The sequence below is a fragment of the Canis aureus genome, chromosome 34 (assembly GCF_053574225.1).
Source record: "Canis aureus isolate CA01 chromosome 34, VMU_Caureus_v.1.0, whole genome shotgun sequence".
Lineage (NCBI taxonomy): Eukaryota > Metazoa > Chordata > Mammalia > Carnivora > Canidae > Canis > Canis aureus.
This window is the reverse complement of record NC_135644.1, coordinates 12,098,890-12,113,211: the sequence shown is the minus strand read 5'-3', so window position 1 is coordinate 12,113,211 and position 14,322 is coordinate 12,098,890. Positions and strand designations below refer to the sequence as shown.

The window sequence follows — 14,322 nt, the reverse complement described above, 5'->3', positions numbered from 1 at the left end:
CACATCTCTGCCCTTCCTATCCTCTTTGATGTGGCCTCTTCTCTACATTTAACTGTGGAGAGTCTGTTCTGTTGGTCTTTGGGTCATTTTCTGGTTTATTTACAGCAATATGGGTGTTATCTAATTGTGTCCATGGGATGAGATAAGCTCAGGCTCCTCCTTCTCTGCCATCTTTAAGCTTGTGCTCTTTAGTCTTCTGACCAGCTAGAATGGACATGACCCCATTGGAAACCACATGTTGGATGGGACTGTCGACATCCTGGATCCTTGAATGACTTTGTGGAGGAGGGTACCCTTTGACTTGTCACCACCCAGCTCTTTTTCATGAGTGAGAACAAAATTTTCATTGGCTGAAGCCGTTGAAATTCTTGGGTTCATTTATACAGTAGCTAGTGTTATTAGCATTACAAAATTTAATCTCTTCAACTGGGGTCTTGGGGTTAAGAATAAAACCTAAAATACAAAACAAAACAAAAACAAAAACAAAACAAAACAAAAAACCCCTAAAATACATAGCACTGCAGAGGAAGGCAAGAAGATTGGTATTGGAGGCTGAAAAGATGAAAACCCAAATTATTTAATAAAACCACTGTCCTCTGTTGCTTTGTGAGCAAAATGTCTACTGAGCCACTGCCCTAAAAGAGGTTGGAAAACCCAAAGATAGTGCACATTGGTTCTTATTTGCTTTGCTTAGTGTATCAGTAGGAGTCAAGCTCAGGCGAAAATTGGCTGCCTTAAGAGGAGAAATGAAAGGGAATAGAATGAGTCCAGAAATTTGGAGTCTTCTGCTTTGAACCCCAAAATATAAGTGCTAACATAGAACTTTGAGCACCAAAAGCCCAGTAAGAGTTCTTAAGCAGGTAGTTTCACCACTGCAGTTCAAGGATGCTTTCTTCACACTCAAGACTGTTTTTTCTCCAGGTAGCTTCAAGGTGGTTGCCATTACGTTGAAGGAGAGGAACCCCGATTAAGTTGGGGGTTAGGATGCAAAGAAGGAAATCAGGCTTGAGAGGTCTAGTGAAGAACCCTGTGTGCGCATACTGGCACACGGAAATCATGGAAAACAAATATTTCAGAAGCTTAGTAAGTGTTGGAGGGGATTGTATTGCCAAAGAGTTCTTGAACCCAGACTAGAAAAACTTAGGTTGTTCAGGCCTTAAAACAGTCCTTGGGCACTCAAACATGCTACAACAGCTGCACAGACTCCCAGAGAGGGCACTCTCCCCACTGTCCACTTCAGATGTGGCCATGGAGGTGAATGAATGAGCAAGAACCTCACAGGAGCCTGGTGAGGTGCCACAGAGAACAACAGACAAGGGGAGCTCCTCCCAGAGAGCAAAGTCAGCGTCTTATCAAGGAAGCATGTAGCCGACCTTCTCAGGGCCTTCCCTCCCCTGCCCTCTGTCCCCTTGTCTTTCACTTTTACTCTGAAAACTCTGCCTACTGCCAACACCTACTCAAGGGATTGTTTTCTCTGGTTATAGGAATTCAGGGGACACATTGGAAGTGCAAGGGCAGTAATGGCTCCAGAAACAGCCCTCAACTGCTGTAGGTGGACAAATACCCCAGTTTTCTCACCCTTCAGATGAGGAAACTGAAGCATGCTCTATGCTGTAGCTCAGAGTTCATCCGTGGGATTGAGTCCCCACTGCCCTTGGGGGAAATGGCTGTACAACCCTCCCTACCTTGGCTTCCTTCTCTTCTCTGCCTCACTTGTTCACTGCGTACCCCCCAAATAAACCCCTTCTGGGGTCGGCTCTGGAGACTCAAGATAGACTTTCTCCCACTGTCTGGGCAGGGGCCTCGTAATGGCTGCACAGTAATGTAAATGGGTGCCTTTCCCACATTTCTACCATCTTACCAATCCTCTTCTATAGATGAACAGTTGAAACTGGAGATGATAGATAGATAGATAGATAGATAGATAGATAGATAGATAGATAGATGTATGTTAAAACTTGTTATCCTCAATAGTAAACCTATTTTTTCAAAATGTTTATTTAAGTAATTCAAATTTATTATAGAAAAATTAAAAACAGATGGAACGACAAGAAAAATGTTTATCCATTATCCTTCTACCTAGAAATTTTCATGGTTAGAGGATTAGTTTTAATCTGCTCAGACCCTTTCCACGCATTCATTTATTTATTCACCCATTTTTCACTATCCCTAATCCTTACTTTATGTTAAAGTCAAGAATTTCTTTAATTTATGGGCTTTCATGGATTAACGACTGTTAAGGAAATGATACCTTCAGGAGAATAAAAATCTTTTTTCAGCTTCATTGATGCATAATTGACAAAATTGTAAGATATTTAAAATATACAATGTGATGGTTTTGCTATACTTTATGAAATTCATTTATTAAAAAAAATTTTTTTCTGGGACACCTGGCTTGCCCCAGTAGTGGAATGTGCGACTTTTGATCTTGGATTCATGAGTTCAAGTCCTGAATTGGGCATGGGGATTACTTTTTTTGAAAAAAGTTGGAAACACCTGGGTGGCTCAGTCTGGTAAGTGTCAGCCTTTGGCTCAGGTCATGATCCCAGGGTCCTGAGATCAAGCCCCGTGTTGGGCTCCCTGCTCGGTGGGGAATCTGCTTCTCCCTCTGCTCTGTCCCTACCCTGCTTGTGTTCTCCCTCTCTTCCTCTCTCAAATAAATAAATAAATAAATCTAAAAAAAATTTTTTTCTTGGGCATTGCTGTGTACTAAGCACAATCCTAGGCATTTGAGATGCATCAGTAAACAGACAAGATTTCTGTTCCTCAAGAAAAATGTATTCTAGTTCAGAAAATGAACAGTTTTACATATATATGTGTGTGTATATATATGTGTGTGTGCCACGGGGAGATGATGTCTGAGAGCAGCTGGGAATGAGGGGACCCCACATGTCTTACAGACTTCTACTGTGTGCAAGACTGGGAGCCTCTGCAGGGTTTGGACCAGGAGTGACGTGATCTGACGGACATCATTAAGGAACCACTCTGGCTCCGGGGGCGGCAAGAGACTGTAGGGGAGACATGTGAGGTGCCACCGCAGTAATCCTGGTGCTAGGCTGGTGGCAGACGGGACCGCGAAACTTGCAGTGAGGGTGACAAGAAGTCGTTGGATTGGGGAAATGTATTTTAGTACAAGGCTAAAAGGATTTCCTGAAGGATTGGATCTGGATGCCAAAGAAAGAGAGGAGGATGATTGCAGATGAATTGCAGGGTTCTGGCTTGAGCACTTGGGAAGGATGTAGGTGCAACAAGTGGATTAGGGCAGGCTCTGGCTGGAGTGGGTTAAATGGGGAGGAGGGTCGTAAGTTCTGCTAGGGACACGCTGAGTTTGAAATGGCGATGAGAAACCTGAGTAGGCAGCTGGATTTATGAGCCAGGAGTTCAGGGGAGAGGTCTCGGCTAGGGCAGATGGTGCTTGAAACCATGACTGGGTATGGTCAAAGGAGTTAAGTATGGGCCAGGAAGAGAAGAGATAGGGGCGCCTGGGTGGCTCAGGGGGTTGAACATCTGCCAATAGCTCAGGTCATGGTCCCGGGGTCCTGGGATAGAACCCACATTGGGCTCCCTGCTCAATGGGGAGCCTGCTTCTCCCTCTCCCTCTGTTCCTCCTCACCCCCTGCTCATGCTCTCTCTGTCAAATACATACATAAAATCTTAAAAAAAAAAAAAAAAAAAAAAAAACCTGGGAGGAAGAGGAGGAATGCAGGAAAGCCTGAGAAAGCAAAAGCCATGAGGCAGGAGATCCCAGACAGGCAGGTGGGGTTCTGGAAGCCAGAGGAAGAACTCATACAAGGAGGAGGGAGCTGCCGCTGTTGCTGAAGGAGTTCATGACAGGAGAACAGAAATGACTCCGGTTTAGCAGTAGAGTAGCCCCTGGTGACCTTGACGCATACAAAACAATACAAAAAAAAGAGGGGAGGAATTAGAGCAAAGAAATAGCGGGGGGGATGGAAAAAATAACAGCATAGATGCATGATAATCATAATGACCCAACAGTAACAATCAAATAAATTGATTTTGCCATAGGGCGCTAGAAGAAAACACCCATAAAAATGTTTTCAAAAGTGGAGTTTACTATACATCCCTCTCTAGAACTTACAACGTTTATAATAAATAGTGTGGCTCTACGTTGTCATTTTTTTTTACATTGTCATTTTTAATGGCTCCAGAATATTCTGGTTTTTGAGGATGCCTTAATTGGTTTAACCAGCCCCTTATCATTGGCCCTTTGGATGGTTTCCTTTTTTTATTTTTACTTTTTCACTTTTAGATATTCACCAGAGACACACAGAGAGAGGCAGAGACACAGGCAGAGGGAGAAGCAGGCTCCCTGTTTGGGGAGCCCTATGTGGGACTCGATCCCGGAACCCCGGGATCACACCCTGGGCCGAAGGCAGACGCCCACCCGCTGAGCCACCCAGACGCCCCTTTCTTTTTCACTTCTTTAAACAATCATGCAGGGAACATCCTTATATATCAGTCTGATTTTCTGATTGTTGCCTTAGGATAAGCTCCTAAAAGTGGAATTGCTGGGTCAAAGGGTGACACATTTTAAATAATTTTAATGCATATCAAATAGGCCAAATGTCTGTTGTAGAATCGATCAAAGTCATTCAGGCTAATCCTTGATCACAGATCTATTTTTATTGTATGCCTTTGCATACTGTTACATGTATCTGTGGGACTATCTGCTTACTGTCTCCGCCACCAGACAGCAGAGCAGTGGGGGGGGGACAGCACCTGTTTTGCTCTCCACTTCCAGCCCAGCTCCTGGCCCAGGCCTGCCCTTCCAGCAGGGTTGGTGAGTGAATGACTAATGTGGGGGCAGAATGAGCCGGACTCTCAGTCACCCCGAGTGCCTTGCGGGGTACCTGGTATTCAGCCGTAAAAGTGTTTGTGGTTGACTAATGCATGCATGAGGTTATGACTTTTATAAAAGTCCACCTCCTCGTGTGGCTTAATGCGTGGAATGGCCATCCATCCATCCCAGGTCCCTTGTTTGGGGGAAACACTCAGTCCGCCTCTATATTTCGGTGCAGCTCCCCGCTGCAGCCCGGCCACCCCTTCACCCAACAAACCCTGCCTTCTCCGGCGCCGGGCACCTTGCTCCAGCGGCCAGCAGGTGGCAACAGTCGGTTACTGAAGTGACAGCGGAGCCCAGCGGAGGGACAGCTGGGCTGGGCCCCGCCTGTTGCCCTGGGCTCTGTCTCCCTGGGCTTGGTTGGGGTTGGGCCGTTCCCCGAAAATGCCCTGCAGGCCCGCCTGGCAGGCCCTTTCCCGGGAGGCAGGCTGCTCAGGTGCATTCTCGGGGACTCCTGGAGCAGGGGTCTCCCCCAACAAGTGTCAAGAAAGAGGGGTCAGGTCTCAGCCCCTAAGAGAGTCCAACTGTGCCTTTTCATGTTCCAATATTTACATTTCCAAGGAACTCTCCACTGGGCAGCTCAAGAGCCAAAAACCTTCATTTGAAAATCCAGACTTCTTCAGTCTCGGAGATTTTATCCAGTTCACATCAAGTGACCTGCCTGTCACTGTCTCAGTGTGTCTGAAATAATCCGTTTCTGTGAATTCTTTTTTTTTTTTTCCAGTGCCACGCAGACAAGCTGATGCTTTTTTTTTTTTTTTTTTTAAGATTTTATTTTTTTATTTGACAAAGAGAGGACAAGTAGGGGGAGCAGTAGAGGGAGAGGGAGAAGCAGACTCCCCACTGAGCAGGGAGCCTGCCGTGGGGCTCGATCCCAGGATCCTGGGGTCATGACCTGAGCTGAAGGAGATGCTTAACCAGCCACCCAGGCGCCCCCAGGCTGGTAGGTTCGTACAGCTGTACTGGACCTGTAATCATCGAATTACGGAAATGCCTCTTGGGACCTGCCAAACAGATTGCAGCCCACCTACCATGGGTCACCCCATCTTGGTGCTGCTTTTTTCCAGTGGCGGGGATGGATTTGCCCTTGTCCACCTACCTTTAGTCTCTTCTTTGTTCCCTTGAGACTAAAGATAGGAAGTCACCGTTTGGTGAGAACTGCTGTGTACCAGTTCAGTGTCACAGCAGCCCGGTGGGTGGTGGGGTCACGGTGGCCAAGGCCACTTAGGTCGTAAGTAGCAGAGCTTACCAGGGCAGGAGTCTGCTATTTCGGACTCTAAGTATGTTGCTCCATCTGTAACTCATAGTCCTGACTGTGCTCCAAGGAGCCCCTGGGAGGCGGCCACGAGAGCAGGGCAGGAGGGGAGAAGGTGGAAGGGGACCACGTGCCCTAAGGGTGGAGCTTCTTGTTCCCCAGCCTTGCTTCATCTAGAACTGCACTGTGACTTAAAAGAAAAAACTGTGTGTGTGCGTGTGCGTGTGTGTGTGTGTGTGTATACTGTCCTTCTAAAAGAAAAGCTTAAAAAAATAAAAAAAAAGAAAGCTTGAGTGAAAGATTTGATAAATATGTAAAGTATAAGAAACATCTGAGAACCCAATCACAGTATATGCCGTCTTGGTACATTTCTGACACAGCGGAGTCACCGCCAAGTGTGAGCTGTGGCTGCGAGACAAAGCAGAGCTCGCAGGGCCTTGGCCCCCTGCAGCTCCGGGGTCTAGCCCCCTGACTAATTCAGGAAATGCTTCGGTGGCCAAATTCTTCTGCAGTCGGCTTTTCATATTCTCTGGGATGGACACAAATAAATGGGTGGGATGCCAAATCTAATGTGCTCTATCCCTACCCTCCGCCTCTAATGAGGGGTGTGTTTTCAATTTTGTCACACAGATCCTGGGAACTAGCAATCGGAGGGAAAACGGAGGCCTGGGACACCAGAAAAGACACATGACACATGAAAGGACATGAAAAGGACATGACACATGAAAGGACACATGAAAAGAGGGAGTGGGGGACGCCTGGGTGGCTCAGTGGGTGAGCATCAGCCTTTGGCTCAGGGTGTGACCCCAGAGTCCCGGGATCAAGTCCCACGTCGGGCTCCTGCGTGGAGCCTGCTCCTCCCTCTGCCTGTGTCTCTGCCTCTCATGAATACATACATAAAAATCTTAAAAAAAAAAAAAAAAAAAAAGAGAGAAAAGAGGGAGTGGGAGGAAGCCTCAGGCTGGGTCTCTGGAGCAGGAGGGGACACAGAAGGGGGAGAGCTGGTCAGAGAACCAGAGACTGAGAGACAAGTGCCAACAGTCTCTTTAGGAGTTTGCTGGATATTTAAAACACACCTCCTACCTTTGGCATCTTAGGAGGCAGAAAGATTTGAATTGTTTTCAATTCTGTTTTTCTGCAGGTCTGAACCAGTGCCAAGACCAGACCGGGTAGGAGCCTGGGTTTACATCGGTTACATAAGCAAACCAGTTTTTGCTGTGCTCTGAAGGAGTCAAAATCATGAGTGTTTTTCAGCTTCCATCTTGTCAGCTGCTTGAGTTTCTATTCTGAGAGGTGCTAACTGTTAAACATTGTTATTCACTTGTGTTCCCTAAATAACTTTTAATTAGTTTTAATTTGGACCAAGAATGTTCTAGTGTTGACACGGTGACAGGAATTATCAAAAATAAAATTAATAAAGAACTCACTTCAGAAAAGGCTTGCACTAATATTACAGCATTTTCTAATGTCTGTCTCAGCAGAGACACAGGGAATTTAAAATTTTAAATTCTGTTTTTTGGTGATTTTCCTCAAAGCAATAATCGCATTGGGATAAAGGTTACTTAAACATTGTTTTTCACCTTGCATGCATTTTTCACAGTGGAACTTTTCTGTTATTTTACAGTGGGATTAATGCACTGGGGCAAAAAAAAAAAATGTAACCAAATAAGTAACTATATGTAGCCTTTGAAATCTTGTATTTTGCTGGAGAGTGACTGTATTTATTGAAATAAGAGGCACAGTAATACTTTCACCTTAAAAATTGCCAAAGAAGGGGTGCCTGGGTGGTGCAGTCGATCAAGTGTCGATGCTTGGGTTTGGCTCAGGTGGTGACCTCAGGGCCATGAGATCGAGCCCCATCACAGGTTCCATGCAGGTTCCATGCTCAGCAGGGGGTCTGCTCGAGATCCCCTCTCTAGGCCCCCCCCCCCCACTGCTCATACACACTCTCTCAAACACATCTCTTTAAATAAAATAAAATAACAGAAATTACCAAGGAAAAGTTTGTGGGGCACCTGGGTTGAAGGTTGAGGTCTCCCTTCGGCTCAGGTCGTGATCCCGGGGTCACGAGGATCCCACATCGGGCTCCCTGCATGGACCCTGCTTCTCCCTCGGCCTATGTCTCTGCCTCCCTCTCTGTGCTTCTCATGAATAAATAAATAAAATCTTAAAAAAAAAAAAAGAGAGAGAGAAGTTTGTCATGCCTCTCAGAACATCATAAAGCAGACAATACAAGGAATTCAAAAATACTGTTGGAGTCTTTCAATCAAATGCCCCCCTTTCCCCTCAGTTGACTCCTAACCATTTGGACATGATTCTCACAAAGCCTCAAATATCCCTTTGGCTAAAAAGTGACCAACTCTCAGAGAGCTAGTCATCTCGGGGTCAGCCCTTTATCTTTTCCTAAGTGGGTGGAACCTTCTGAATCCTGCGGGGTAAAAATCTGGCAAAAGTCAAAGAGAATTTCTGAGACGTCAGTGAAATACCCCATGAGGATGCTGCACATGGCACTGATCTAAGCATGCTCCAGTTTAGTTCAAAAACCACAGAGACATAAATGTACGAACGGGTTTCTTTAGCGGAAGCAAGCCTGCGACGTGTCAGCTAAATCCCCAAGCATAGTGACCCACTGTGATCCTGTTTACAGTCACATTTGCCTCATCTTCTCCCCAAATAATTTGGTTTGGGGAGCACTTAGCTAATTACAGGTGAACAGGATGAGCCTTCTGCACAAGTGACAGAATTACTTAGTGTTCTGGACCTCAGCGACAGAGAATCTGGACGAATGCGACTCTTCAGGGGGTTTCACCTTATTTCTGTGTTAGAGGCCTTACAACAAATGAAGACATTTGTCGGCTTCAGGTGTTATCTAGCTAGACTCCTATCTAGCTGAGACTGACTTTTATTCAAGTACTATTTTATCTGTCATATTAATTTTTTTAAAGATTTTATTTATTCATGAGAGACACAGAGAGAGGCAGAGACACAGGCAGAGGGAGAAGCAGGCTCCACGCAGGGAGCCCGACGTGGGACTCGATCCTAGGATCGCGCCCCGTGCTGAAGGCGGCGCTAAACCGCTGAGCCACCTGGGCTGCCCTGTCATCTTAATTTTAAGGACATCAGCCTGTGCTATGGCCATGACCGGTTCGATTGCCAACATCTGTGTGTTCTTGCTGTGGGCTGCGGGCCGTCTCAGTGCGTTGGTGGTAGGAGCTTAGTGTGGTCATGACTCTGGCAGGTTGGTGGGCCTCAGGGGTACCTGGAGCTCCTGGACAGATGTGCATCTGTCTGGAGCTTTGATTTTACTTGAAGACCTGGAGAAAAAAAAATTAATCAGTTTAACCATTTATTTAATGTGCTGCCAATTCTTTATTTAATTTGCTGCGAAGCAAACAAAATTATGCATTAGCAGTGTTATGACTAAAACCCAAATGTTGACTAATACTTATAGTGATAGAATAACAACTTGTAAACCAAGAAGTGTGTCTGTTTAGCTGTCAGAATTCCAGCCAGAAGCCAACTGGTGATGCTGAGGAAGAAGCAGGATGACACGGGTCCTGGGAGAGTGATGGGACATGACCCCACCCGGGCACCAGGTGAGGCTGGACAAAGCCTGCTTCTCTCGTCTCCTGTCTGCGTCCTCTGTGGTTGGACAGGAACTCTAAGAACTATTGGAAGAAGGAAAAGGAAACCTCTAATCCAAGGGAATGGGACTCATCCTGTTAGGGGAGATCTTGAAAAACCTGGACCAGCTGAATGTGGGCGGAGCCACTAAGGAAGTTCCCTCCTACCTCAGCAAAGACTGCACCTGGGCAGGAGCTCTCTGAGGTATAAGGGCATCCTCCAAGACTGTCCCCAATGCTCTACCTGAGCTGGCATGGCACCTCCCGACTCCTGGTGCCTGAGTCTCTCTACCTTTAATGAAGACCACCCTTTGGCACCCCATCACTGTACCTCTGCTCCCCACCAGCCTGCCTACTGTGGGCAGTGCAGCTTTGCTCGGGTCCAGTCCTTGCCTGTGAGAAGAGCCTCCGCCCTTGACCCTGGTCCAGGCTTCTAGTTCCTGTCTCCAGGTGGCCCACTCCTAGGACTGCAGACTGGGCCCAACCAATGAAGAACTTACAGCCTGATTTTTCTGTGAAAATAAATACAGATGCAAAATTCACATGGATGTCTAAGATACAAGACCTCAAATGATGGGTGCCATTCGTGGTCCCTATGAACTCTTCCTCAGCCCCTCGGGCATACCTTCCTCCTCCTCTACCCTCAGCGTGTCACCCGCAGACCGGTTGGAGAAGCCCAGCTCTGGGAGACTGCGAGGTGAAGGAGAGGGCCCACATGGGAAGTCCTCCCTCAGAGTCGGAGGCCGTGCTCCTCAGAGGGCATGTGGAAATTCCTTACAGTTCCAGATACTTGGCCTCCTAACCCAACATGAGGCAATGCTTTATTCCCCCTTTCTAATTTGCGCAAAATGTCACAGGAATAAAGCCAGTTTGGGTTCTTAATGGGCTCGTAAAATGTGCCAATTTTGTACAGACTGCTTTTATCTATTTTTCTGTAAAATTGTTTTCAGAAGCATTTAAAGTTGTTTGTGAAATTCGACTTTCTGTTGCTGTTTTTCGTTTCAAGAAAGATAAAGGCAGCTTCGGCTGCTGCTGGGGACCCTGAGCTCCCAGAGCACGGGGTGGGGGTCCGGGGACTTCCCGGCTTGGACACGCTGCTCGCAGTGTGGTGCACCTGCGCTCGCCTCCGCCCTCCTCCTGGGCCGTGCAGGCGCTGGAAGCTCCCTCTGAGCGTGAGGCCCTCACTATGCAGGGGGCTGAGGATGACAGGGAGGGGGTCTCCTGTCCCAGACGAACAACAGCCTCCTGTCCTAGACAGACAGGCCCAGTCCCTGGCCTCTTCCCCTTTCTTCTGCCCTGGGGGCTTTCAGGACACATCTTAGGTGGGAAGAAATGCACCACCAGGGGTCTCTAGTTTGAGATCTGATTGCTATAGTCTCGTTCCAGCCAGGACAGTTCTCGGTCTAATTCAATTAATTCTGGACTAAGTTTGAAGGATCTGACCCTTCCCAGACAGCCCCTCAAGCTCTGCCTCTTAAAAATATAATTTCCCAGAGATGGGTCTTCGGCTTATGTTTCCTTGAGAAGAATAACTGGCCAATTTGGAGGACTCTGTTTCCATTCTGTATCTGTTTCTATTTTGGCAGCTCATTAGCGTGTTGGTTAGGAGGCTCTTGTGCGTGTATTAGAGCTGTCACCCTAGAGCGTGTTGGCAGGGTCCTGGCTCTGGGACAGACACCCAGAGCCCCCCCTAGTTGCACAGACTGATGTGTCCCTTTTGCCCCAAACTGGAGCCTTCTCGCGCACTAGACGCATGAGCACTGATACCTTGCAGACAGAAATTCATCCCTGAGATGAAGAGAGATCATCTGCTACCTCCCAGATGGCTTAGGAAGGGCAAAGAAAGATTCAGAGGAAGTAAGTTAAGAAAGTGAGAATGTGGGAGTCTAACTGGGTTCATTCTAAGGGACACACCAGGCAGCTTCCTGGGAGTATGTCCTGAATCACCAGATGGGACTTGGTACGGGGGGAAAAATAATCCATGTCTTCAAGAAGGAGAGGCTGAGGGCAAAACCTGGCGGCCTGGAGGTGGGGATGGGGGTGGTGTGGGGGCTGAAGATGTGGGGTGAGGGTGGGGAGCTGGAGAGACAGAGCAGAATGGGACTGAAGCAAAAACTCAGCACGCCAGGCAGTGCGGGCTCAACAAGGACCCGTGGCCCGCCGTGTTTGTTTGTTTTAAGATTTTATTTATTTATTCATGAGAGACACACAGAGAGAGGCAGAGACACAGGCAGAGGGAGAAGCAGGCTCCATGCAGGGAACCCGATGTGGGACTCGATCCCGGGTCTCCAGGGTCACGCCCTGGGCTGCGGCAGCGCTAACCGCTGGGCCACCGGGCTGCCCCGCCCTCCGTGTGTACCGTGTCCTGCAATTTCTCACACTTGAGTAAAGTTTAACCCTCCCACCCGGAGAACGAGGTGCATGCGTGGGGGCCCTCTCCGCCCTCCTGCCCTCCCCCCCACCCCCCCCCCCCCCCGGGAGAGGAGGCCAAGACTGTTGATCTGGAGGCATAAAGTCTCCTGTTTGGTGTCTAAGACTCAGTTTCCTCACCGCCCCAGGTCCGCGGTGCTCGGTGCGCTCCTGCTGTGCCTTTGAGCTCCCGGAGGTGCCTTCTCAGAGCCGGGCTCCTCTCCAGAATCCACTTAGGCAGGAGATGGGGGGGGGGTGCTCCCCGCTGATGGTGCAATTCGGAGGCGAGGCGCTCGGAGCATCACCCAGAAGGAACCCGCGGTCGGCAGCCTGGCCCCGCAGCCACGCGGCACCCAGCCCTTCCCGCCCTGCGCACCCCCCGCACCCCTCGGGCCCTGCGGCCCCAGAGGCCCCCCCTGCCCCTCGGCTCCTCCCCAACGTGCAGGCTGCGAGGCAGGACGAGTGCGGCCCAGGTCCCACGGCGGGAGGGGGACACGGAGGGGCACCGTGTCACCTGCAGGGGCCCGGCCTCAGGCACCGGCTCAGGGGTGTGGGGGCCGCTCGCTGACCCGCCGCCCCCTCGCAGGCGCTCCAGGCCCCGGGCGGTCTGAGCAGTTCCAGGGGAGCTTTCCCTGCTTTTCGGTTCCCCTGCGGCCGGGAGGCGCCTCCGGGTCTTCCAGGCAGAGGACTGGCAACCCCCCGTGTTCTAAAAAACTAGCAGAAATTGACCCACTAAGACCCAAAGCAAGAGGAGGAAAAAAAAAAAAAGCCGAGGCCTTGCTGTTTCCGGGCATGAGCACTGGGCCTTCCCGCGATCGCCCCGGTTGGCTAGATGCTTCTTCTATAAACACCCCATCTTTTCCATAAGACGTAAGTAAGCATTGCTTCCACCCACACTCAGGATGTTAAAACAGTGGAAGAATGATTTGTTCTGGGCCCGAAAAAGAACTTGCGGGAAGAATTCCATTTCTCTTCCTCCAGGTGTGGGCTGTGGGTGCTGCTATTCTGGGGGCGGCGGGGACCCTAAGTGTCCCGTTTCCCCGGCTTCGGTGCAGTTAAACCCAACCTGCCATCCTCAGGCTGCAGGAAGGGCCTTTGCACATTTCATTTCCTCGGGGACGATTTTTCCAAGTGGCCCTGACACACCTGATCACACTCTGATCACACTCAGATGCGCGCCGCGGGAAACGGGCCATTTGAAAGTGCAGCAAAGCCCACGCACGCAGGGCCCAGATAGAGCTTCAGTTTCTTGTTCTACAGAAGCCACTAAGGACAGGTGCTCAGGGACCATAATGTCCTTTTGTGCCTTTGTCTGGGGCTCATTAAGGTAGGGAGCCCCTCAGCATTGACAGGACACCCCCTTCCAGCGTGTTCCGGGAGAACATAATTGACTACAAAACCTTTTTTTCGATGTCACCGCTGCCAGATACAAACCCAATTAGCAGCAGAGTTAACGCAGATGAATCCTGAGAACAAGGAAATAGCACGTTCTACAGCTAATCAGACCCCTGGAATGATGACACATCTGGATGTTGCTAGGAAGGTGGGACCCCGGGGACCCCAGGGGGGCGGACGCTCGCAGAGCCCGCACGTTCCGCTGGGGGCACAGCCTCCCTTGCTGGATGAGATCCACGGCCTCAGGGATGACCAAGCAGAGCCTGGCTTCCGTTGACTCGAGGGGTCTGTGGGGGAGGAAATCACAGCTTTATTCTGAGGCCAGAGGTATTCAAAAGAAGTCAGCCAGGTCTCTCTCTCTTTCTCTCTCTCTCTCTCTCTTTTTTTTTTTTTTTAAGATTTTTAATTTATTTATTCATGAGAGAGAGAGAGAGGCAGAGACACAGGCAGAGGGAGAAGCAGGCCCCATGCAGGGAGCATGATGTGGGACTCGATCCCAGGACTCCAGGACCACACCCCGGGCCAAAGACAGGCGCTAAACCGCTGAGCCACCCAGGGATCCCCCGCCATCCAGGTCTTAATCCAAGTACCACTCATGACCCCCTCCACATCTCTGATGGATTTAGGAAGCCCTTTGTTTCTTGTTGTTTGAAACCTCTCCCAAGGGCTAAGGAATCCTGCATCCCGACTCCACTGAGCATAAAGCAAACGCGTCCTTTCGAGGCACGGAGAGATGCTCGGGCCCACCCCTGCCTCAGTGTAAATAAGTAACGTTGTCG

General features: G+C 49.2%; 1 protein-coding gene and 1 long non-coding RNA gene across 41 annotated transcripts in view; one reads left to right on the top strand and one right to left on the bottom strand.

The window, feature by feature from the left end:
* The window catches only part of LOC144304705 (uncharacterized), a 135,412-nt gene that overhangs the window by 56,436 nt on the left and 64,654 nt on the right, over window positions 1-14,322 (top strand). For 21 of the 40 annotated variants that reach the window (XR_013371659.1, XR_013371647.1, XR_013371657.1 and 18 more), the window contains one exon: window positions 7,258-10,718. The exons of 4 other annotated variants lie outside the window; for them this stretch is intronic. Coding sequence is in view for 6 of the 36 variants with exons in the window: in XM_077883253.1 (XP_077739379.1) it covers window positions 7,258-7,342 (85 nt within the window). In the remaining 30 variants the exon portion in view is untranslated. Of the gene's footprint in view, window positions 1-6,746; window positions 6,891-7,257; window positions 10,719-14,322 lie in introns of those variants that run through there. 15 more of the 40 variants (XR_013371665.1, XR_013371640.1, XR_013371662.1 and 12 more) reach the window with 6 other exon arrangements.
* On the bottom strand, window positions 9,047-13,887 carry LOC144304712 (uncharacterized). Its single transcript, XR_013371695.1, has 2 exons — window positions 12,290-13,887; window positions 9,047-9,430 (listed from the first exon to the last, which is right to left on the bottom strand). It is a non-coding gene; the product is annotated as an uncharacterized LOC144304712 (long non-coding RNA).